This window comes from Rhinolophus ferrumequinum, chromosome X (assembly GCF_004115265.2).
Source record: "Rhinolophus ferrumequinum isolate MPI-CBG mRhiFer1 chromosome X, mRhiFer1_v1.p, whole genome shotgun sequence".
Classification (NCBI taxonomy): domain Eukaryota; kingdom Metazoa; phylum Chordata; class Mammalia; order Chiroptera; family Rhinolophidae; genus Rhinolophus; species Rhinolophus ferrumequinum.
The window spans coordinates 33,087,927-33,114,570 of NC_046284.1; the positions used below are offsets into that span (position 1 = coordinate 33,087,927).

The following is a 26,644-nucleotide window of genomic DNA, read 5'->3' on the forward strand; positions in this document are numbered from 1 at the left end:
ATTAACTTCTCAAGTTAATTTTACTGAGTTGTGAATTTTTCCTTTTAAAAACTTTGTTGCATTTTATGCAACCATTTCGTTTCACAAAAGTATTACAATGAGTAACCTATGCCATTTATGCATATAAACCTGTGATAAATATTCTTCTCTTTAAAACTGAACTTATGTTTTCGTTCTATCCTTCCTGAACAATTATCCCTAAATCTGAACTTAGAGACCACTTTCTATGGATATCATGTTGTTTTTCCTTATAAATAACAAAAGAGAACTATCATTGGACAACAATGAATAGTGTGAATGTTTTACATCATATACTCTTTCTAATAACTGCTTCAACCCAAATGGGTGTATTTGGGGGGGAAGTTGACATCAGAGGAAAAGTTAAAAATTAGAAAGAGGTCAGTCTTAACATTATGATATAATTAGGTATATTTTAAGCAGATCGACTAAAAGACATGGGTGTGTTTCCCTTTGAAGATTTAACTTAAATAAATCAAAGGAATTGGAGAAGGGAAATGGAAACTTTTGAAGGAAATATTTGTAAAATGTGAAACTTTTAATTTGACCTATACTGAATAGTTAAGAAAATAAATTACATATATTTTAATGTGAATTATAGCACCATAAATTACTGTCCTAAAAGTACACTTTTGAAAATGAATAACAAAAATAGAGATTTACTTTTTATAGAGAAATTCTCCAGCTGCTACTGCTACTGGTCGATGAGCTGAATAAACCAGATGATAGACATTTTCACAATCTTCTGCAGTAAGAACTTCTTCACTACTCCTACAAAGAAACAAGCAGTAGCAGTTTTTTCAGTAATGCCAAAATTTTAAGCATATTTAGTCCAAAAATCCATGCTCATACTTTCATTAACTTGTGTTAAGAAAAAAAAAAAACAGAGGAAATCTGTTTGATTATTTGATTATAGTCTGTCAGTAAAAGCTTGTCCTGACAAAAGGGCTGAGTATTTTGTTAACGTCTAAGATCAATGGAGGTAAAATTAAGAGTCAATTAAGGAAAAACATATATGGTGAGATGTAATAATATGACAAGCATACTAAAAGGAAATGAAGAAAATGTAATATAAATTAATGTATTAAAGAAAGTGGTGGCATACTTAGAGCTTGGAGTTAATAATTACAGAGAATACTGCATATATTTCATAATAATATTAAGGAAATAAACAATATTGGAACATTAAAATATACTAATACCCGTTACATGGTGATGAAGAATATTTCATCCACCATGTACTGAATGCCATATAAGACAATAGAAATGGATTTACAAGTTAATTAAAATTTAAGTGCTAAAGACTTTCAATTACAATCTATCATTAGAAAAATCTTACTAAAATGTAGTGCTCATTTTCTTGATCTTATTTTAAAGAACAAAATGAATCTAACAAAATCTTCTTAGTAAATGAAAGTCATTCCTAGGCCCATCAACCACAGTACCCCAGGGCAAACCTGGGTGAGTTCTTCTCTTATGGACTCTGCATTTGAAGTCCCAGCCTCTGGCACCTCTTTCCCTTCTAACATTGTGAGATAAACAATCTGAGTTTTTACCATTATATGTAAATTAAAAATCATGGGACCACCACAGGAGAGAAAAGACTAACTACATTAGAAGGTTAGTTGAGGACCTCAGATGCTTTTTGATTTTCTACTCTGCTCAAGGTTTCCAGAAGTGTGATGTCCAACGAAATATTACTTCCTTTTTTTTTTGAATTAAAGTTTATTGGGGTGACAATTGTTAGTAAAGTCATATAGGTTTCAGGTATACAATTCTGTAATACATCATTTGTGTATCACATTCTGTGTTCATCACCCAGAGTCCGTTCTTTCCATCACCATATATTTGATCCCTTTTACCCCATCTACCACCCCCATCCCCGCTTACCCTCTGGTAACCACTAAACTATTGTCTGTGTCTATGAGTTTTTGTTTCTTCATTTGTTCGCCTTGTTCTTTTATTGTTTTCAGTTTTATACACCATGTATCAGTGAAATCATATGGTTCTCAACTTCTTCTGTTGCCAGTTTTGCTCCACATAATAATCTCAAGGTCCATCCATGTTGTCAAAAATGGCACTATTTCATCTTTTCTTATGGCAGAATAGTATTCCATTGTGTATATATACCACATCTTCTTTATCTAGTCATCTATGGAAGGACACTTTGTTTGTTTCCATGTCTTGGCCACCGTAAATAAAGCTGCAATGAACATTGGAGCACGTATATCTTTACAGATAAATGTTTTCAGATTTTTTGGGTAGATACCCAACAGAAGGAATGCTGGGTCATATGGTAATTCTATTCTTAATTTTTTGAGGAACCTCCACACTGCCTTCCATAGTGGATGCACCAATCTGCATTCCGCCCAACAGTGTATGAGGGTTCCTTTTTCTTCACAGCCTCTCCAACACTTATTATTTGTCTTACTGATGACAACCATTGTAACTGGTGTGAGGTGATAATCTCATTGTGGTTTTTATTTCCATTTCTCTGATGATTAGTGACGTTGAGCATTTTTTCGTACGTCTATTGGCCATTTGTATGTCCTCTTTGGAAAAATGTCTATTCAGGTCCTCTGCCCATTTTTGAGCTGGATTGTTTGTTTTTTTCTTGTTGAGTTGTATGAGTTCCTTATACATTTTGAATGAATGGGACTACAGTGGTACCTCGGTTTTCTAACGAAATCCTTCCAGTTCCGGAAGACCATTCGAATTCTGAAACAATCAAAAACAGCCGACAGCTAGGCCTCAGGATCTTGCACTCAGCGGAAGCCGTGTGACATGTTCAACTTCCAAGGCATGTTCGAAAACTGAAGCATTTACTTCCAGGCTTACGGAGTTTGTAAACTGAAATGTTCGTCAACGGAGACAATCGAAAACTGAGGTACTACTATATATCAAACTAAAAAGCTTCTGCACAGCAAAAGAAACCATCAAAAAAATAAAGAGGCAACCAACAGAATGGGAGAAGATTTTTGCAAAAAACGCTTCCAAAACATTACTTCTGTTTGAGAGAAACAAAACCAAAATGTTGAAGTTTCAAAAAATATTTTGATTTAAATTACTCTATGTATAATACTGGAATATTTTTTGAAAAATCACTTGTTATAAACAAACATATTAAAAATATAGGAAAACATATTGAAAAATATAGAAAAAAAACTCTGAATCACATCGGTTAAGGTAGAGTAAATGTGTAGTAGTTTACTCATTTTAACTATTTGGTAAGGAATGTTCATTACAAGTTTCAGTTATTAGTTGAATGTATGGCTGAACCAACATAAATGGCTATCACCCTTCATAAAAATATCAGTATCAGAAACGAGGAAAAAATGGCTCTAAGGTATTAAGAAGGAAGGGAGAAGAAATTACTGAAATATATGTAAAGCACTATTACTTTCTTACGTATTTCAGGATTTTTTTCAATGTTTTTAATAACATGCATACGTTTGTAATCTTTCAATGCAATTAAACATTAAAGAAAAATACAATAATTAACACTGCTCAAAATGTCCCCAGTTAAGTGAATTCTCAGAAAATATCAGTACAACTAGAGATGGCTTCTGGTTAATGACTACAATGCAGTCCATTTTGTATAAATGTGAATAGATACTGCCGAACTTTTCACCAAGGAAGTTCTATCAACTTATAGTCCCATCAACAATGTATCCAAGGGCCTGTTTGCAGTCTCAACAATACAGTATACTACCAAACACTTTTATATCTCCGTCAAGCAATAGGTAAAAAATGGCCTCATTGTAATATACATTTCTCTACAGTGTAGCTAAACATCTTTTCATATGTTTAAATTCTTATTTTGGGCAAGTACCCAGGAGAGGTATTGCTGCGTCATATGGTAATTCCATTCTTAATTTTTTGAGGAAACTACACATTGCCTTCTATAGCAGCTACACCTATCTGCATTCCCACCAAGAGTGAATGAGGGTTCCTTTTTCTCCACAGCCTTGGTCTCCAACATTTGTTATTATTTGTCTTGTTGATGATAACCATTCTAACAGGTGCGAGGTGATATCTCATTGCATATTTACCCAAAAATCTGAAAACATCTATCCGTAAAGATATATGTGCTCCAATGTTCACTGCAGCTTTATTTACAGTGGACAAGATATGGAAACCACCAAAGTGTCCTTCGATAGATGAGTGGATAAAGATGTAGTATATATACACAATGGAATACTCTTCTGCCGTAAAAAATGAAATAGTGCCATTTGTGACAACATGAATGGATCTTGAGATTATAATGCTAGTTGAAATAAGTCAAACAGAAAAAGTCGAGAACCATATGATTTCACTGATATGTGGTATATAAAACTGAAAACGACAAATGAACAAGACAAGCAAATGAAGAAACAAAAACTCATAGACACAGACAATAATTTAGTGGTTACCAGAGAGTAAGGGGATAGGGGCTGGTAGGTGAGGGTGAAAGTGATCGAATATATGATGATGGAAGGAGAACGGACTCTGGGTGGTGAACACACAATGTGATACATAGATGATGTGTTACAGAATTGTACACTTGAAACCTATGTAACTTGACTAACCATTGTCACCCCAGTAAATTTTTAAAAAATTATTTTCTTTCCTGTCAATAATCTGGTTACTAATGTTTGACTGTTTTCCTATCGGGTTTCTGTTCTTATTGATTTACTGAAATTGATTACTGTGACACAAATATTTTGCCCAATCTGTCATTTGTTTTGTTTATGGTATTTTATGTAATAAACACATTTTTAGTTTTGTATGTAAATTCAATGATTGTTTTACGTCTAGGTTTTATGTCATGCTGAGAAAGATCTTCCTCAGTCATTTTACATATAAAATAAAAATGTTTAATCTTCCCCAAGTTTTCATCTAGTACTTTAATGATTTCATTTATTTGCATTTAATCATGTCATCCATCTAAAAATTATTTTCGTGTAAGAAATTAGATATGAATCCAATTTAATTTTTCCCCAAATGAAATCTAGTTGTCACAAAACCATTTGTTTTCCCATAAGAAATGCCACCCTCACCCCATACTATGTTCCTGGATGCATTTGCATTTGTCTGTCTCTAGTATTCTTTATTCTGTGCCACTGATCTCTGCCTACTCACACACAAGTACCAAAGTTAAAAATGACTATTACTTTACAATATGACTTAAAATCATATCGGACAGTCATCTCTCATTAGTTTTTATCAGAATTTTGCTGGATACTCTTACATAATGAATTATCCATGAGTGTCAGAATTTGCATGTTATGATTCAAAAAAAAACCCTTTTACAGTTATCATTTGGATCATGTTAACCTAAATGTCCACTGACAGATGCCATTGTATTATTAACCCTCAAAAGGAATGAAAGTCTGGTATCTGCTACAACATGGACAGACTCTGTATCTAAAACAGTCAAATTCATAGAGATAGAAAGTAGAACAGTGGTCACCAGGGATTCGTGGGGGGTTGGAATGGGGAGTTAGTGCTCAATGAGTAGAGTTTCAGTATTGGGTGATAAGAGTTCAGGAGATGAATAATGGTGATGACAGCACAACGTGAATGTGCATTATGCCACTGAACTGCGCACTTAAATATGTTTAAAATGGTAACCTGTATGTTATCTATATTACCATAATTTTTTAAAAAGAAAAAACGAATTGCATCACTATTGCATTTTAACATAATATGTTCAAATTCAGATTGTTTACAGGTAAGTTTTAGTAAAGATTAACTTCTAAAAGTGTGACAAAATATGATAGGCACATTTATACACTCAAGTGTTTAACTTTATTTCAAGAACATCTAAGACAGTAAAATATAAAGGAAACTGACCAAGAGAAAGGGACACATGAATTCCTAGCTCAGATTTTTTTCTACTCCATTGGTTTCCTCTTCCTATTTTCTCAACTTTATATGAGAAAATTAAACTTGTAGCTGTAAAACCCCATGACAAAGTTATTAAAATTTAGATCTAGATAAATTTAAACCAAATAATCTAATGTAATATTTAGGTATCTGGACGTTAGTAGTATGCAATAAATACATACTTACTGTAAAACAAGAGTGAGTAATTTTATTGCTTGTACTGCAACATCATACTCTTTGTCAAGGGTCATAGACACAATTCTATCCTAAGGACAAAAAAATAAAATATTTTTAACAGGAAAGCAAAAGAAAAATATTTTCAAATTAATAGGTAATTTTTAAATACTTAATACTAACCTTGAACCGACTGGTGAAAAGCTCCAGTTTGGAATTAAGCTCCTTGTTATAGTAAAGCCCTTGTAGAGCAGTGAGACATTTGAGTCTTACTTCACCTTGCTAAATGAAACAAGGAGAAAAATGCATTAAAACTTTAAATATTTTCAACCTGATTATTCAAGATACATACAATACTTTCTACTTTAAAATTTTAAATATGATCTATACAACAGGATTTCTCCAGAAACTTATCTTTGATAACATAAAAATAGGAATCAATACATACATTTAAGACTACATGTTTTTGGGGCTACTATTTCTGTAGGTTAAATAAAAATTTTTCAGAGAAACACTATTGTGAAAGATGATAGTAGCCTATTTCACAGTCTATCTTTACAGAAAGTACTATTCGTAAGGAATATATACAGGAAACTTCAAGGCCAGTGATGAGGCAGCCTCAGAGAAAGGTAGATTCACATACACACACACACACACACACACACAGTCAGAGGCCAGGTTGTAATTTATAATCTGGCTAAGATACGTTTATCAAAAGAGGAATTTTAAAAATACAGCACTCACATACTAACAAAGAAAGGACTCTTCTTTCTGCTCTAGGAAATGCCCCATCACCATCACCTACATGATCTTAAATATTTCAGCACAAAAATTATTTTATCATTAAAGGCAGAATCAGTGGCCAAGATTCAAAAATCTAGAGTTCTTTATGTGGTAGAGATGATGTAGACAGAACCGAATAAAGGAGAGGGGCCTATAAGGAACATGGTCCCAGGTAATACCTACATGCAGGTTAACTTTATGAATCAGAGCTGCAGATAGCTGTCTGTGTGTAGACAGACAAACTATCAGTAGGGCATATCTTACCTTATCATGCATAGTCCAACCAACATATTTTAAATAACTGTCATTAAGAAAGGCATCACTATACATTTTCATCCAAATGCCAATTTCTTCAATACAAATAGCTCGGATTTCAGCTATTGCATCACTGAATGGAGGAAGGAAAAATTATGCATATGAGTACCACTATATCACAGGACTTGTGTTTTATTCAAGAGATGCCAAATAATTCAAACCTACTATGACCACACCACTATCTTAAGTATTACTGGGGATTTGAAACTAGAACTGAAGCATGGCCCCTGAATGCCAAGTTTGCAGTGTAGTTGGCAAAGCACAATTATCACCACATAAACATTTTAAATTAAACTACAAACAAAATCTGATCCCCTCCTTTTACACCATGCCATATCCCAGCCTTCTCTCACACCTGCTGGGCATGGTGTATTCAGAAGAGAACAGGCACACTAGTCTGGTTAGAGCATAGTTTTCCAGGCGAGAATTAGTTACACATAAAACTGAGGCCAAGTTCAGTTTGGATTTTAATGTCAGACTAAATTATTTTTAATTCACCCTGTGAGTCACTGAAGGCTTCTGAGCAGAGAAATGGTGCAATAAAAAGACGTTTTAGGAAAATTTCAAAAATCTCTAGGCAGGAGAATAATAAAGGAATAGACTAAGGTAATGCCAATAGAAATAAAGGTAAGAATGGACAAGAGGACATTACAAAGAAAGTATTAACCTGATTCAATACCCGCCAAGTTGAGGAAATGAGGAAGTCGAATAAGAATGCCACCAACATTTAAAGAATAGGTTAAAGCTGAAATGGTAAGATTACCTATTTCTTTCCTCTACCAATTCAAAACAGCAAAAGAAAATGTCTCTCATCTATCCAAATTTTCCCACTGATATTCAAACGGAAGAGATAAGAGTCAGGAGTCAGCATGTACAGCCTCTACTAACCTAATACATCCCCAAACAATGAAATATTCTATACCCTGACTCCTAATAACAGCAGTAGCTTCCACTTAGTAGCTGCAAGTCAAGAACAACGCTACCCCATTCTTCAGTTAGGAAACATCAAGTTCAGAACAGTTAAATAAATTGCCTTGAGTGTCTCAATCAGTGGAAGAGCTTAGATTCTAACACTGATCTTGCTCCAATGCTCTTCTCTTTCCACTAACTTACACTCCTAAACCACTTTCAAACTTGAATAGAGTAGAATTACACATAGAACAAAAGCTGCCCTGACTTACCGGTATCTATGTACAAACACTCCCTTAAATATTGCATTCATCATATTTTCTATTTCATCTTGATTTTCTTGAAGCTGTAAAAAAACAGTTTCTTTTCAATTGTAATAGAAGACAACCAAAAGAGCATCTAAAAAGTTGTTACAAGTACAAATATAGGTTTCTCCAGTGCTTTTTGGTGGTTACACCTCATTTTTAATTCCACTAGACAAAAGTAACCACAGAAAAAAATGACAGGTGTTGTATATCAGGTAGCAAAGTCCCTTGATATGTGGAATATCTGACTTGGATTTTAATGCTTGGCTGGTAGATTAATTTTTTTCTAATGCTCACAAATTTCCGTTGTATAAGGATATGTAAAGAAATATGTAAAGTAGTTTACTATAATACATATTATCTATTACATTATATATATATACATATATTCATTATCAAAAAGCATAACAATATTTGATTATAGTGTATCGGTCTTTATTGTCTGAAAAAGAAGAGTTGTATTAAGTTGTGCCTGATCAAAAAACAAAAGGGATTTGAGTAAAATAACCTGGTAGTAAATTTGTGGCTCTGCTGAATTCTTTTCAAGGAAATAAGGCTCACCTGAAATAATCAAGTTAACTAACATTTCAAATCTTGGTCGACTTATCTATTCCCATACACTTTCAATGCAGAACTTGAGAGTTAAGAGAAAAATCTGTCACAATCTAAGTATCGATTAGCTTTTAATGTTCTGTGCTTTTGTAAACAAACAAAAAAAACACTTTTTTTCTTTCCGTAAATATAAACTTGCTTTTATAAATAATGCTAACAAGGGCATGCACTTCCTATGTTCATTAGCACAGGTAAAGTACAGGCGGTCTTTCAGCATTTTTAAAGACTTAACCCTAATCTAGAAGTATTAATATCTTATATTTGTACATGTAATTTTAATCTCAAAATCCTTTTACCTATATCCACTCATTCTGTGTTCCCAATCTTAAATTTATGTTTAAGAATTAGGCCATAATTTCAAGGACTAAGACATGCATTATGTTCACCTAATAAATCATTTGATGAAATTTATTAACTAAATTAAAGGGCAAAAAGGTCAATTCTTCATTTCAAACTATATGAAAACGAAGAGGTAGTTAGGCATTGGGGAAGTATGGGAAAGGTTTTTCTGGCTTTTCTTGAGTCAAGGCATTTTAAAAAGTTATTGACTCAGGAAACACCAACTTAAAATTTCAGCTACCCCCCACCCAAAATGTCAAAATCAAGTAATTAATTTATGGATTACCATGGCAAATATTTTAACTCAATGGCAATGGCATTACTAATATTTTTGAGACATCAGACTTTGCATATTAGAAATAAAAATAAACATCCCAATATATGTTTAGCAAAATATTGTATCATCAATGGAGGAATTTAAAGTCAAAACCAACATCGAAAAATTTTATTTTATTTAGCATAAGGCTGGAAAAATATTTTCCTCATTCAAAGCTCAATTTAGTGGTCAGTCATTAATGAAAACCAAGTACCTCCACACTACACAAAAGTCACCAACTGAGACACCATAAATAGCTTACAAGTTATTTTTCAAAGTGATTTCACATAAGTGAAACCTTATTTCTTCCTAAGAAGCTGACAGAGGAACTTAGGAGAGGTATGTTGTGGGGAGAGAGTCCCAGAGAGCAGTTTCCAGGCTCTCGGCCTCACGTGGAAAGGTGCTGGCTCGGGTAGTAGATGGCCATCAGCTGTAACCATTTAGCCATTGGCCACTGATTAACTGCCGTGGCTGAGCTAGCAAGTGCGGATTGGCTGAGCTAGCACGTGCGGATTGCCGCTAGCAAGGGGGTTGGCTGGTTGGCAAAGCAGAAGGCAGACAGCGGATCGTGTGGCTCCTGCTTCCTGTGTCTCCAACCCAGCTGCCAGCGAGAATATAGTGGTATGACTCCCCTATCTATGACTCCGTTGGTGTTCCTTTTTGGCCTCACCATGTCCTGCATTCTTATGCGGGGAGTGGGACCAGAGACCCCCACATGACACATGTTCACAGTAGAGATGAATAATACTAAGGCTTAAAACTTGTCAGACTTGCCCAGGACTCCTTAGTTGAAGCCTTGAACTCTTTCTTAATCCTAGTCCACACAGAAATTTACGCAAAAGGTCCTGTTCGCATGGATAGTCAACAAACTAAGTTAGACATATAAACAACTTGAAATGTTATTTAAATTTAAATCTTTCAAAAAATTTTATCAGATGAACTAGCAAACTTATGTCATAATTAATGGTGACCAAGTTGGCCACATATTAATGGCTTAAATGGTCAATACAGAAGTTTACCTCTTTCCGCTTTTGTAGTAGGAGCTCTAGCCTCTCGTTGGCTCGTTTCCCAATCATTTTATTCCGTTCTGCCTCATATTGTCTTTGTGTATTATCCATATTAATGCTAAGATTTAGTGCCACATTGACCAAAGCTGTCATCAACTTCATAGCTATTTTTAAAGGGAAAATGTTGAAATTAGCCTCACAGATGCAAAAAGTTACAACTTAAGATCAAAAGAAATTAAAAACAAAATGGGCTGTTCTGCTTCTAACAGAAAAGAAAAATACAGTTGCTACAAATGACAAAACAACAGCTAATATGTATTGAATACTTACTTACTGTATGTCAGCTACCTATGTTAAGTACTTTTGATAGATTTATCTCCTAATCCTCACAACAACCCTCAAAATTAAGTACTATAATATTATCCCCATTTCATTCACAAGGAAATTGAAGCTCAGGGAGATCAAGAAATTTGCCTCAGATTATACAGTTAACATAAGTAGTTAAACTGGGATTCAAAACTAGGTAACCTGTCCCCAGACTACGCTCAAACCCCATATTCTATAATATCATTGTCACTACAATGATCTTTTTCAGAAATCATGATTCACTTTCTAAATAAACTACGGTTTACACGGCAGTCATGTCGATTTCTCAGTAACCAAAGGGAGAAGGGAGAGCTTGAGTACTTTTTATTAAACTACAGTATATATAAATATTGGTGAATATTATCAGTGTCTGATTTCCTTTCATTTCACTCTGCTACATATCATAAAGATAATGGTGAAATTACGAAGAACAGATCTAAATGAAAAGTCAAAAGTACATGTGCGTGGACCAGCAGTGACGGCAAGTAAAGTGGACTTAACTCCCAACTGTGTCGAGCCGGACACTGGGCCCTGCACATGCTGCTTCCATGTTCAGGAGGCTCTGCTTCTCTCTTTCTCTCAATTTTTCATCTTCCCTCCCTCCCTGCTTTCAGATTTTCTGTCATGCAGTAATGTAAAACTACCTTGTACAGGTTCCTTCATCCTTTTCTCTTCTCCCAAATCTTTAATCCCTTCAAAGGAAAAAAAAAAGTTCAGAGGTCCCCGTTTTTCTGTCTTCATCTTCTGCCAATAGCTGTCCCCTCTATAATATTGGAAACTCCTCACATGCTGAATTTCTAGCCTTTTCTGAAACTCAGTAGCTAAGGAGAGGACAGGAAGGTCCCCTGGACCCTGGGCCTTCCAGTCTCCTTCCCCCACCTCTTACCCAAACCTCCTCTTGGAAACTCCTGAGGGACTACTGCTGAGTTTGGGCAAACCCCAAGATGGAGGTCGGGTAGCATTCGACTGGCCTGAGACAGAGAGACGGGGTGTGTGTGTGTGTGTGTGTGTGTGTGTGTGTGAGAGAGAGAGAGAGAGAGAGACAGAGACAGAGACAGAGAGAGAGAGAGAGAGAGAGAGAGAGAGAGAGAGAGAGAATGCTTTGTGTCCCTGTGTTGTTTGCTGGCATCCATTCAGTTTCCCCAAGTATCTTTTTTTTCTCACCTTTCCCATTGTTTTAAACCATCACCTTTTTGTCTTTGGGAAACCACAGGAACAGTTTTTCTGGATACAAGGCTGTGTCTCTCCTCTCTCTCTCTCCCAGTCATTTCTGTTCCAGCCTCTAAACTGTGCAATTTTTCAGCGGGAACTCCCTCTCCTTTCAGTAGCTTTTGCGAGGAGAGGGACAGAACAGGATCTTGTCCTAAACCTCATGAACTTCTGTGGATTTAGTTGTGCTTTCCTTCCCTTATCTACTTCATACCCCAGGACCCCTTCCCCAGCAACAGAGACTCTGGAACACAAGAGTAGGGAGGAGGGGTTCTGGGTCCACCACTACCCTCCATGTGACTATGCCCAAGTTAAGCCCCAACATGTGAGAGGAAAGCTGCTAACTCCCATGGGCCCCTGGGCCCCTGCTTTCCTGCTCAGCGGAGGCCCATCCCATCAGATATTACGGGTACTTGCAGTGGGGAGGTAGCTGCTGGCTGGCCCAAGGAGAGAGCTAAGGCTCGCAAGATATGTTCCACTGGTGGGGGAGGGGTGACAGGTGAGGTAGAGCATTCCTTGAACTTCTTGGCAGCACTGAACAGCCACTGAAGGGGTCAGTGTAGGTCCTGGGGCAGTCCCTTTCTTATTTCTTTATGCCCCTTCTCCCCCATAGCCTATTTCTAAAGTTGCCTTTTTTGTGAGGTAAACCTCAAAACTTTTCATTTTATTTGAGATTTATTTTTTTTTTTGCTTTTAAATAAGAGGTAGATTGAAGAATATTTGCATTGACTATATTATGCATAAATATTTATATTTTATCTAAATAACTGCGTTGTAACAAACTTTGTGATAGTCAGATATTTGGAACTGTTAATAGTTGGGAGCTATTCTTTTTCCCCATGGCAGTTTTCCCCTGGTACAAAACATACTAGATTAATTTTATTATTGGAGGCAAGGTAGATGGGGTAGTGAAATCTCAACTATTCCTACCCTTGTGTTCCTCTCCCTGCTCCATCTCTTTCCCTAGGGACCAGGCACTCTTAAGGTAGGGTGGAGCCCTAGCCTCAGTTGGATGAAGTGGGGGCTGAAGGGGACATGGAGTAGGCATGATCAAAGGGGGCATTTCTCACTTTTCTTTCCTCATCTTCACTGCCCCTTGAGCTAGGTGGATTTTCTCTTCTTGACAAATAAGAGTATTTGGCAGGGAAGGCAGGTTAAAAAATAGAAAACATCACCTGCCCCTTTGTTTCCCCTTCCCCATCAGTCTGGTAACAGGAGGAAACCACACCATCAAAACCAAAACGGTTTCATGTTCCTTTTATAACAAAAGGGACTTTTTATACAACCAAATGTGGTGTTTTAGTGACTTTTTGATAATGTACAGTTTTTTGTGAATTTAAATTTCTTTCTTTCTATATTTTTAGAACCAATCTCATTTTTAATAAGGTTAAAAAAAAGTCTGAATTAAAAAAACTCCTGTTTTTGCCATGTGATGTTCCACAAGTGCAGCTGTAGAAAAATACTTGTCAGTTGAATAAAAACCACATTTGATAGAAAAAAAAAGTCAAAAGTACAAAGAATAAAACATCACTCCATAAAGTGCTTTCCATAAGACTTCCTGCAGATCCCCACCTTCTATGACTGAACTTCAAGCTTCTGAGACGTCTCATCTCCTGTGATTTAAAACTTACTAACTGAAATATCTCACCATTTTATGTTTTCCTTAGCTCACTCCAGACTATATCACAGACCCATATCACTGCATGACAGAAAAACACAAAACTAAATCTTAATATGTGGCTATTGGCTCTCTTTAAAAGAGATTTCCTAATTTTCTGCTTGGAACTATTTCACACACTTAGCAAACCAGTTTGTCATTCTGATCTAAAATTATTCACCTTATACCATCACACTTGTTTTAATTTACTTTAGCCACCAAGTTCTTAACATTAAATACTACCAAGTTCAGAGAGCAAGTTCACATTCATTTTTTGTGACTTTAAATCTAAAAACAAAAAAAAAACTACAGGAACAGTGTCTGCATTTTATTTTTAAAAATGGAAGACTTAGCAGAAGTACATCTTTAATCACAGCTTTAATTCTTTGGGAAAATACTCAAAAGGAGAAAATATCCCCACACTTAGAAAATGAAAAACTTGTAGATACCAAAATATTCTATCATTAAGGCTTAGAATACTATAGTAATAATTAACACCTGTTTGATTTATCCAAACTCAAATCAAAAAGCATATATTCAGTAATAATTCATCAACAATTTTACCTTTTGCACAAAGGAGAAACCGAAAGATTTTATCAACATCAACACCAAACACCACTGTCTTAGAATTAATCGTGTAAGTCTTAAAAATGTAACTCGATTTCATTAAAATTCAAAGATCAAACAATTTGACTCAGCCTAAAGTTACTAGAAACATAAAAATCAACATTTTGTGATGTGGTTAAAGAGTAAGCATCATCCTGTAGGAACCATCAATCATACCGTGTTTCCCCGAAAGTAAGACCTAGCTGGACAATCAGCTCTAATGCATCTTTTGGAGCAGAAATTAATATAAAACCTGGTATTCTATTATATTTATTATATTACATTACATTATACTATATTATACCCAGTCTTACATTATAGTAAAATAAGACCGGGTATTAATTTTTGCTCCAAGAGACGCATTAGAACTGATTGTCTGGCTAGGTCTTATTTTTGTGGAAACAGGGTAACAGGAGGGAGTAGTATTCATACCAGAGGCAAAATAATGGTCATTAGGACTACATATCCAAAATAACCTGTGGTCTCCCAGGTAAAGCATCTCATCTTTCAAGAACCCAATACATTCCTATCCACCTTTTTTCCCTGTCTGTGGCATAATAATCAAGTAGATTTACTGAAAGAAAAATCACTATATACTAACTATAATATACCTTTACACAATTGAAACTTGAAAATACCATCCCATTCCCAGTAATCATGGGGTTGGAGGAGAAGTGAGGGGGTCCTCCTAATGGTTACTTTATAAACAAAATCAATTAATTTGTGTCACCATTATTTCATTTCTTTTAATGAAAATTGTTTTTATCCCTAATCTTAGAAAATACACAGAAAATCTTTCCATATACTGACCTGCCAGGGTGCTTGTATGTCGAAATGCTCTGACTTGTGAGTCAGACAATCCTGTAAGAAGTGAAATGACTGTATCCATCATGTATTCATCATATATGATACTATATTGACACTGCCGTACTAATACGCCAATGAATTCACAAAAACTGGATTTGAACTTCTTCCACTGAGGACCAGCCATGGTCAGTGGATAATCTCCACTATCCTGAAACAAAAATTTTAAACAGCAATTTCATTTAAAAACACATGACAATAAAATTTTACTTGTTTTTAAAATAACATAGGCAGAAACTGAAATGACTCCTTATCTTTCTTCTCCAATAAAAGCGTCCAAGTAGGCAGGAGAACATGCAAAGGTAGAGGTAACCTTTGAACACCTCTACTTTTATTTAAGACCAAATGGATATTCTGAATTCACTTTAACCATTGAAAGTATATGCCAATTACTCAGGTTAAAAAATAGAAAGCCTCTCCCATCAAAGCAAAACACTACTCGGGTAAGCAAAGATATATTTATTAAATTTGTTTGAAACAAAAGCAAACCAGTTATATTTCTAAATGAATTCAAAATGATAAAATCACATTCTCAGCCAGTCTAATACATTAAATAATCAAATGATTACAATGTATGTTTTCATTGACTTAAGGACATCAACTAGTCAACAGACATAAATAACCAGATTTTTTTTTTTAAATGGAAATGTAGCTACTATAGACTGGAAAGACTGGTACTCAGGTACTCTCTTCCACATAAAGGTGGGATATTCTTCAACGTAGTTACACTGAGATTCTTTATAAACAATTAAAAACAAACAAGTCCTGGAGCCGGCCAACGGCTCAGGCGGTTGGAGCTCTGTGCTCCTAACGCCAAAGACTGCCAGTTCGATTCCCTCATGGGCCAGTGCCAGATGTCTCGGTTGCAGCGCGCAGGCTCTCAACCACAAGGTTGTCGGTTCGACTCCCACAAGGGATGGTGGGCTGTGCCCCCTGCAACTAACAATGGCAACTGGACCTGGAACTGAGCTGCACCCTCCACAACTAAGATTGAAAGGACAACAATTTGACTTGTAAAACTTCCTGGAAGTACATACACACTGTTCCCCAATAAAGTCCAGTTCCCCTTCCCCAAATAAAAAACAAAACAAAACAAACAAGTCCTCAAAAATGAGAGACCGGGTCCGGCCCGGTGGCTCAGGAGGTTAGAGCTCCATGCTCCTAACTCCGAAGGCTGCCGGTTCGATTCCCACATGGGCCAGTGGGCTCTCAACCACAAGGTTGCCAGTTCGACTCCTCAAGTCCCACAAGGGATGGTGGGGCAACTAAGATTGAACACGGCACCTTGAGCTGAACTGCCGCTGAGCTCCCGGATGGCTCAGTTGGTTGGAGCGTGTCCTCTCAACCACAAGGTTGCCGGTTTCGACTCCCGCAACAGATGGTGGGCTGTGCCCCCTGCAACTAGCAACAGCAACTGGACCTGGAGCTGAGCTGCGCCCTCCACAACTAAGACTGAAAGGACAACAACTTGACTTGGAAAAAAGGCCTGGAAGTACACACTGTTCCCCAATAAAGTTCTGTTCCCCTTCCCCAATAAAATCTTTAAAAAAAAAAAAATGAGAGACCAATACTACATAGAACTTCTGAGTTTCTGACAAGAGTATCCTGAAGATTTAAGGTCACTTTATCAGTAGTTTACTAATTTTTTTAACAATTAAATTTTGTCATAAAAAACGATGTATTTTTCATATATAAGTGAAACTTTTCTCATCTGAGAATAAGGTCCTAATAGTCCACAAAAAGATTTTCTTCTATATTTTCTGATTGGCTCATATTTAGTGGGTGTATTAAAATGTATCATCTTAATTATTTTTAGCAACTTGATGATTATTTTCATATCATATTTCAGGATTCTTATCTCAAATAGCTGTTTCCTTTTAGTAAGAAGGTTCTCACTAAAACATTTAACATTAGGGTAAAATAATACCATTACTCGTAATTACCTCTTAGCTACTTGGACATTGATTAATAGCACTTAGTAATCATCAAAGCCATTTTAACAACTGTTGTCTATCTTTTAGAATGATAGTTGAAAGCCCCTTCATCAGAGTAAGCAAGAAAAAAGTGATCAGATAAAACTGCTATGAGACCAGGCTCTCTGCTTGAAAATTTATGGTGAAAGTTTTGAAGAGTAAAACTACTGGGTGTGGGAATGTAGCTGTGAACAAAACAAAAAATTTCTGCCCTGAAGTAGCTTACATTACAGTAAATCTAAATATGTCTTTATTGTTAACAATACTTCAAAGATATCACTTTGACAAAAGATCAACTCAAGTCTAAGCTACTAATTATTTTTATTTGTATTGTTCTTACTACTCATTTTGAAACATCAAGGAGATTTTAAACAACAAAATTATATGTGTGCATGCATGGGTACACATATGTGTATTCCTTTACCTAAGCTACCTGGTTCCCCAAATATTGACCAAATTTTCCACTTACAACATTTCAAGATATGTTCTTAGCCTCTAAGCTTCCTTGAAATTTTAATTTTTGACAATAATAATAGCCACCATCTATTATGTTCTTACTATGTGCCAGGCATTACAAAATGCTAAGCAATTTTTCAAACATTACTGAATTCAATGTTTATAACAACCTTATGAAATAAGTATTAGCCCCATCTTACAGATGATGAAACAGATTCTAAGACAACAACTTGCCCAAGGTCATATAGCCATCATCTGATTGAATCTAATGCTAAAGCTTTTACCCACAACACTGATACTCAGAATTTAAGAATATTTTCAAGAGTAAATCAAGATCAACATGCATAAAATTATCAAAATATTTAGGGTAATGTTACCTCATCAAACTCTTCAGTCATTTTTCGAATTATTTCAGAGTTCTGCATATGTCTAAACATTTCTGCTGTGACAACTCCTGAAATTTACAAGTGTAAGAAGTTAATATATGGTAAAATGGAAAAAAAAAAGAGAGAACTTCTAAGTCAGTCTCTAATACTTAAATGTCTATAGTCACACAATAAGGCGTACTTTATCACATGATCTTTACTGTGATACTCAACCCTATAAATAAAACACAAATCCCAATCTCAATGTGCATAAGAAAACAGCCCCACACTTCTGACAGACAACTTTCTTCCTGGAACAGCGTTGGCCATTTCTACCAGACTTACTTTACTCATGCCTATAACATGTATACTGGCTTAGTCTCTTTAATATAAAACATACATCATCAAGAATGAGGCAGCATCCAGGGTAACATTTAAAACCTTGAGGAAAAGCCTAAAGATCAAAAGGGAAAGAGTAAATAGAGTTTACTTTAGTCAGGTTTCTTTATTGAGCACTATTATATGTAAGGAAACGACATCCCATCATCCTTTAAAAGATCTTCAAATAAACATACAAGGTGTGATCAAAATATACAGTGAATGTTTTTAATTAAAAACAAAATTATTACAGTAAGACAAATTGCCATTAACCCCCCTCAAAATATTCCCCCTTGCTTCGAACACCCTTATCCCATCATTCTTGCCACTTTCTGAAGCAGTTCTGCAACTCCTCTTTCATGAGTGTCTTTAGCTGCACTGTCATGGCTGCCTTGATGTCCTGAATCATTCTGACTTTGGGGAAGAGCCAGAAGTCGCACAGCACAGAAATTGCCATATACCAGAAGTGATGTGTGACACAGAGCCTTTCGTTGTGACCAAGAAATATGATGAATGCTGCTGCTGAGTGCCATCCAAAGGAAAGGCAGGGATCTTCAATTTGAGAAGTGGCGCATCGAACCTTAGTAATAGTTTGTGACAAGTTTCAACTTTTTCAATGCAGTCAGTCGGGTGTGAGCTACGGTTGAGAGAAAGTGTGTTTTCAAGTGTGCCATAAATCCTCCTCCATCAGTGTTACATATGGCTTCTGGTATACGGCAATTTCTGTCAAATAAAAACATTACAGAATGTCCTCATCCACCTTATTCACCACATCTGGCACCATGCGATTCTGGCTCTTCCTCAAAGTCAAAATGATTCAGGATATTGAGGCAGCCATGACACCCCAACTAAAGAAAGAAGACTTCTCACAAAAAGGATTTCCAGAACTGCTTCAGAAAGTGGCAAGAATGATGGGATAAGTGTGTTTGAAGCGAAGGGTAGTATTTTGAGGGGGATTAATGGCAATGTGTCTTTTACTGTAATATTTTTTTAATTTAAACATTTACCATATTGTTTGATCACACCTCATAAGTTGTAGTCCCCACCCACCCAGAAGCCTATAATCTAGTTAGAAGTTTAAATAAAGAATAACTCAAAAAAGGAAAGAAAAAATAAAATATTAAAGGATGTAATAAATGCCCTAATGAGTGACAATTCCAAGAAAGGCTCAGACCCCCTTGCCCTCCCCAAAAACCAAAAACATTTAGCGTAAGTCAGGTATTTCACAGAGAAGGAATCTGGTAAGAACATTTAAAATTTTAAAGGAGGATGGGACCAGAGAGGAGAAACGCACATTACAAGAAGCAGTAAAAGTTAGCCAAGTAGAGAAGAAGCATCAGAAAGGGATTTCCAGGGAAAAGTTTTAAGAAGGAGACAATATAAGGAGAAGATGTACATGAATTCCCAATGGTGGGTGTCAGATTTAAAAAAGGAAGAACAACAAATGTAAAAACTGGATTTTCAAAGCCATGTTTCTATTGCTGGATTATTTATTCCTTGCCAGTCTTATCTTTAGGAACAACATAAATATAGTAACATCTAAAAAAAGAATGTCTTAGCACAAAATGAGACTTATTATAAAAATTAGATGTAATTAATACATTTATTTCAATTGGCCAAGCTATGTTTTATATATGCATGTACTTGTGCATGTGTGTATAAATTTGAAAACAACAATAAAACATCATGCTCTTTCCAACCCTAAACCTGAAAAGAAGAATTAATATTTGAGCACCTTCTCTATGGGCATGCATACAATTTAAGACTTTCCGGTAGCATAAAACAAAGCCAGCAGGGGTAGACCAGGAACTAACATCCATTGAGCCTCCTATGCGCCGGCCACTTCACATACGCGTAACCCTGGTAACAAGCCTTTCAGGCAGGTAACTATGTAATCCTGGCTTTATGGATGATGAAACTAAGGCTATGGCAAAAATAAGTTAAATAATTTGTCTGACATTATTCATCTATAGCATGCTTACCATCCCCAGGTAAAATCAATTTTTAGTGGTGTTGTGGAAGAGCCCTTACTTAACACAACATTAAAGAACCAAATGACTGCTTTAAAATATTAACCAATTGTTAGAAACCACCACTCCCTTGGCTAAAGAAGTGCATTCTCAATAATCTTTTGAAGTGTTTTTTTTTTTTTTAATCTAGAGTCATGGATATATCTTCAGAACCTTCCCATACTTTATATACTAAGGTGTTGTAAACTTGGCAGTACTATTATGTTGGTGCAAAAGTTAATTTGGTTTTTGCAATTTTTAACCTTTTAAACCACAATTACTTTTGCACCAACCTAACAGAAAAGGACAAGTAACTCAAAATCTGAAACAATTTCTGTGAAATAAACATTTATATATACATAAATCTCAAAGCAAATATATTGAATACATTTTGACAAATGACCCATTTCTAAAGCTCTTCCTCTCATCTCACAGATCATACAACAGCCAAAACCCCCAAAATAAGCAGGAAAGTTGTCACAAATTCCATGCATGTACCATATTTTGCCATGTATAATGCACACTTTTTTGCCCAAATATGTGAGGGAAAAATAAGGATGTGAATTATACATGGGTAGTACTAATTCTATATAAATGCTTTTAATTCTTTTATTTATGCTTATGAGTTAAAAGTGTAACTAGAAATCAATGACAATACCCATATGCAAAATAATACCCTGGAATAGATAATCAGTTTTGTTGAACTTATAACAATTTGCAACAATGAAGAGTTCTTGGCCTTCTATGATGTGTAAATATCATAAATTTGTTACTGGTACATAAAATTTCTTGTACCATAATGTTAAAAAAATAAACGCTAAAATTCCTTTATAATACGAAAAACAAGTACCTAAATAAATGTAAACAAATAAAACTTTGAATTAAAAAATTAAAACGAAAGATTTTTTCCCCCTGAAAAGTTTGGGTCAAAAACGTGGGTATTCATTATACACGGCAAAATATGGTAACTCTTGAGGCAGGTGTGAAGGCATTAGGACCTCAGGCCAGAGCCCACTGCCTTAAAAGTGTGGGAGATATGAAACAAGACTGCTTGCTAAAAACTGGTGAACTGAAATGTGCCAGCTGACCAAGAAAGAAGAAAATAACAATGACCACAGAATCCCCAACCACAAAGCAGTCTGGAGCCATTCAGTGTGGGGCCAAATTCCCTCCACACCTCAATAGCTGCAGAAGGCCTAACTAAAAGTAAAATAACAGATGCTCATAATGACAATCCTGAGTCCACAGGAAAAGGTTAAAGTACATTGTACATACTTAAAGATTTTCTAACTCATTTATAAAAGAATTCTATGAAATAATTTTGAATGTTTTGAAAGTATTTAAAGACCTTAACTTTGATTATATGGTAAATTCCCTTTTATGGAGCTTTCTTGATTCTAAAAATATATAGATTATGGCAGTATTTAAAATCTACCTGGTAAGTTTTCAACACTTTCAATTTTTAAAATTCTTGACAACCTGGTTTGTGACAAGGTATATCCACATGTTGAGTTGGGAAGCTCCTGATTTATAAACGCACTGAAGCCAGGGAAAGAATGAATCTTATAAAGGGAAAAACGCTCTGACTGTGGCCTTGTTTTAAAACTAAAATTCAGAAGCCTAATTGGGAATCTAAAACTGATCAACCAACGATATAACAGGAAAGACTGAAGATAAAAATTAGAATTTCAACTCATCAAATTATTTCTGGCACCTGTTCAGTTGTTTTGTCCTCAACCCTCTATGTTTAAATATAAAGCAAAAAGATATGACCCTTGATTACGTAACACAACAGGTACCTGTACCCTTCTACTGGAGAAAGATGGACTTGGACACAGACAGAACAAAAATAATATTAATATATGTAATTTTAAAAAGATAATCTGGTTCATCATATTGTCACTACAACACTTCCTCTGAGTCAGAATTTTCTAATATTGATTTGTAGCTACCTTCAGCTAAGAAGTAAACAAGGCAAAGTAGTTAACAAGTAAACTAGAGTTAGAAGTAAACTAAACTCTAAAGTTAAGACGATTTTTTAAAAATTTCTCAAAACTGACCACATAATGGCATTATGAAGACCATTGACTCGAGAAGTTAATGTTTATCAGGCCTCATATACGTAACATTAATGTGCATGCTGCGCTCAATGTTGTGATCAATCTCTAATAAAACTCAGCCGTTCTTATAATGTTACTTGTTTTCCAATTCCAATAACAGTATTTTTAAAGGAGTGTTATAAAATTAAAGGAGTAGACCTAAGTAATTTGTTTCCTGAGATTCTTTTTTCAGATTTATTTAAGTCAGTCATTCTTTAGCATCTTAACTTTTTAGATCTTTTTTTAACCAACTTTCCCTCCTCTTGACTTCTAATGCCCATGTTTTTGGTGCCGTTTTCATTTAAAAAAAATGGAATGCCTTTGGGAAACTGTAACATTTACTTGCCTGGGCATTTTCTAGAATTTCAAGGATGGACCAAGTATTAAAGAGACACGGGATAGATCAGAACCCGCCTATGATCTCAGTGACTCATTTACAGATCCAGATCAGGATGTATGACTCCTCAACTTACATAATTTTGTCCCCCTGACAAATGTCTGCACTAAATATTTTTGTCTCAGGGGAGACATTTCTGTATTTTGTATTTTTCCCACTCCTACTTCAAAATATTTGTAAATAAGGTAAAAAAATTTTAAATAAGACCCCACCCTAATCCAGCTTCTCTATCTTTTAAGGGGAAAAATACTGGAAATTTCACCAATACCTTATTTAACTTACTTACTTACCTACTTACTTACTGTTATTCATGGAACTTTTTAATTCCCTACACTTTAAAATTCCCTGCCATCTGAACCTGTATCTCTTCATTATCTCCCTCCTCCCTTCTTAATCTATTTCTTTGTTCCTAAAACCAGATGCTGAAAGTGGGAAATACATCTAATAAAATGTAACAATTATAAATTGCCAAGTTTTTAGTTAACTTCACATATGAATACAACTGTCTCAACAGTTTCTCTCTCACTTTGCTCTTTGCTCATTTTTCCTTATACATTTTGTATGCTTATAATGCAAACAATTCAATATCTTGGCATTATTTTCCATATAAAGTGCTAATATATCTTTAGGTGAAACAAAAATAGACCATTTGAAAACATTCTGCTTCCAAAATAAATATATCTTACCTTTACAGCCTGAACACTGAATAAAAAAGTTGATGAGATCAAGAAGTGCTATGTCTCGGTCATGCTTGTATGACTCTATCCAATCATCTACCACCGACTACAGTAGAGGGGAGGAAAAACCATTAGCTTTGTCTAATGTTCTAAGAATTAAGTGTGATTAAAGTCATTAAAATTCAACATTAAGTGGTATCACATTACTTCAAATTAATATATACATACTTATATACTAAAACTAAAGTTAAATTTTAACAACAGAATTGAATTCAGTAAATTTATCACCAAATAAAAGCACAACTACTTTTTATTTCTTAGTGACATTAAAGATATCCTAAAGATATTAAGAAACACCCATACTTCTTTTTGACTAAAATACTGTACTAAATAATACTTAAATATTAACACTGTAATGAATGAAATTAATTTTTTTTTAAATGAATGCCAATAATCATTAAAAGATATATTGTGGGGAAAAAGGGAATGCCTAGGTCAATGAGGAAATGCAGAACAATATAACAATTTTTTCCTACAGTGAGCCCTAACAGTCTTGTATTAAAAAGAAAGGCTAATTGAAGGCAAAATAAACATCGAAAGAAAGGACAGAGAGTTTATAGGTCTGGAGACTAAATATTGTTAGATGAGAATACTCTCCAAATTGATCTTCAGACTCAATGCAGTCCTCATCAGCTGGCTTCTTAGTAGAAAATGGAAAGTTGATCATGAAACGCTTATGGTGATGCAAGGGATCCAGAATAGTTAAAATAATCTTGAGAAAGAAAGAAGTTGGAGGATTCACATTTCATGATTTCAAAACTTACTACAATAATCAAGACTGTAACTTAAGGACAGACATGTAAATCCAGTGAAATAAAATTTGAGTCCAGAAATAAATCCTTACATTGAAGGTCATTTGATTTTTGACAAAGATGCCAAGACAAATTGATGGAGAAAGACTAGTCAACAGTGGTGCTGGGACAATTGGCTATCTGTGTGCAAAAGAATCAAGTTGAACCCTATTGCACACCATACACAACACTTAACTCAAAATGGATCAAAGATCTAAATTTAAGAGCTAAAACCCTAAAACACAGAGGCAAATCTTCATAACTGTGCATTAGGCAATGCCTTCTTGGGTATTAGACCAAAAGCACAAGAGACAAACAAATAAATAAACAAATTCAAGTTACTCATAATTAAAATTTTTTGTGCTTCAATGGACTCCCATCAAGGAAGTGAAAAGGCAACCCACAGAATGGGAGACAGTATTTGCAAATCATATATCTGATAAGGGATTTGTGTCCAAAATATATAAAGAACTCTTACAATTCAATCATTTTAAAAAGGTAAACAACCCAATTAAAAATTTGAGTACATAAAAAGATGCTCAATGTAACTGCCCATCAAGGAAAATGGAAATCAAAATCACAATAAGATACTACTTCACACCCACTATGATGGCTACAATCAAAAAGAAAGACAATAACAAATGTTGGCAAAGATGTGGTGAAATGGAATGCTAAAACACGGCTGGTGAGAATGTAAAGTGCTGCTGCCACTTTGGGAGAAGTATGACAGCACCTCAAAAAATTAAATAGAGTTAACATATTGACCCTACAACTCAAATCCTAGGTGTGTATTTTCCAAGGGAAATGAAAACATACGTCATCCAAACAAAAACTTGTACAAGGATGCGCTTAACAGCATGATTCACTCTTAATAACCAAAAAGTATAGAAACAAACCAAACAAGCATCAAGAGATAGATGGATAAAAAAATATGATATATCCACACAATGGAATATTATTTGGCAATAAAAAAGGGAGAAGTTAAAATACATGCCACAAGATGGATGAACCTTGAAAACATGCTAAGTCAAAGAAACCACTCAAAAAGGACCACATATTGTATGATCCCATTTATACGAACTGACCAGAATACGACAATTTATAGAAAGTAGGTTAGTGGTTACCTAGACCTGGGGCAGGTGAGGAGAAAGTGACTGCTAATGGACAAGAGGTTTCTTTCTGGGGTATTGAAAAATACTCTAAAATTTGATAGTCCTGATAGCAGAACAACTCTAAATGTACTTAAAAAAAACCCACTAAATTTACACTTCAGAAGAATGAATTTTATGGTATGTGACATATATCTCAATATAGTAATTTTTTAGAAATAGGAAAGAACTAAAAAATAAAAGCAGTACTTTATTCCTTTGGGGACAGAAAAGGAAACCATGAAACAGATAAAAATTTTTAAATGAAATTTTTAAAATTAGGATAAGTAAGAGCTAATATAAAGAACAAAAAGTCAGGAGAGAAAAATGTTTTGAGTTATCTATGAATAAATATGAAAACTACGTACAAAATAAATGAATAAAATATGTACAATTTGATGTACAAAAACAAATAATATGATTACACAATAAAGAAAAAGGAAATATTATCTAAGAATTACCTGGTTCAGAGAGACTAGAGATATTCTAAAACTTGACTCAATTTCTAGATTTCAGTCCTTTTCTGTATTTTGCAACAGCTTGTATTTGTTAACAACTCAATTTATGAAAGAAACATGTTTAAGATTATTCCCAAATATGATTAAGGAAATAAAGAGAATGCATCATGTGACTATGAAAGTTTTAAAACACAGCCCCAATTTGTTTAATATTGTTCCTCAATAAAAATGTGAGGGGTCTATGTCCCCTTCTCCAGAACAGAGTGCAGTAGAAATGATGTTTTCCAAGATTAGGTCACAGAAGGCCATTCAAATTCTGCATTGGGTTCTTGGAGCACCAGAGAACTAGACACTCCTGCTCAGGATACCCTCTCCAAAGCCAGAAGCCATACTGTAAGAAGCACATGGAAGGACCATTTGCAGGTCATCCAGGTAACAGTTCCAGCTGACCCCAGCCTTCAAGTCATTCCAGACTAGATACCAAA

General features: G+C 35.0%; 1 protein-coding gene across 7 annotated transcripts in view; it reads right to left on the bottom strand.

Moving 5' to 3' along the window:
* The window catches only part of STAG2 (stromal antigen 2), a 123,242-nt gene that overhangs the window by 41,746 nt on the left and 54,852 nt on the right, over nt 1-26,644 (bottom strand). For all 7 annotated transcript variants that reach the window (XM_033106347.1, XM_033106371.1, XM_033106357.1 and 4 more), the window contains exons 5-13: nt 23,712-23,808; nt 18,155-18,231; nt 15,295-15,499; nt 10,659-10,810; nt 8,340-8,413; nt 7,108-7,231; nt 6,244-6,342; nt 6,073-6,152; nt 682-789 (exon numbers count right to left, since the gene is read on the bottom strand). In XM_033106347.1, coding sequence (XP_032962238.1) covers nt 682-789; nt 6,073-6,152; nt 6,244-6,342; nt 7,108-7,231; nt 8,340-8,413; nt 10,659-10,810; nt 15,295-15,499; nt 18,155-18,231; nt 23,712-23,808 — 1,016 coding nt within the window. The remainder of the gene's footprint in view (nt 1-681; nt 790-6,072; nt 6,153-6,243; nt 6,343-7,107; nt 7,232-8,339; nt 8,414-10,658; nt 10,811-15,294; nt 15,500-18,154; nt 18,232-23,711; nt 23,809-26,644) is intronic.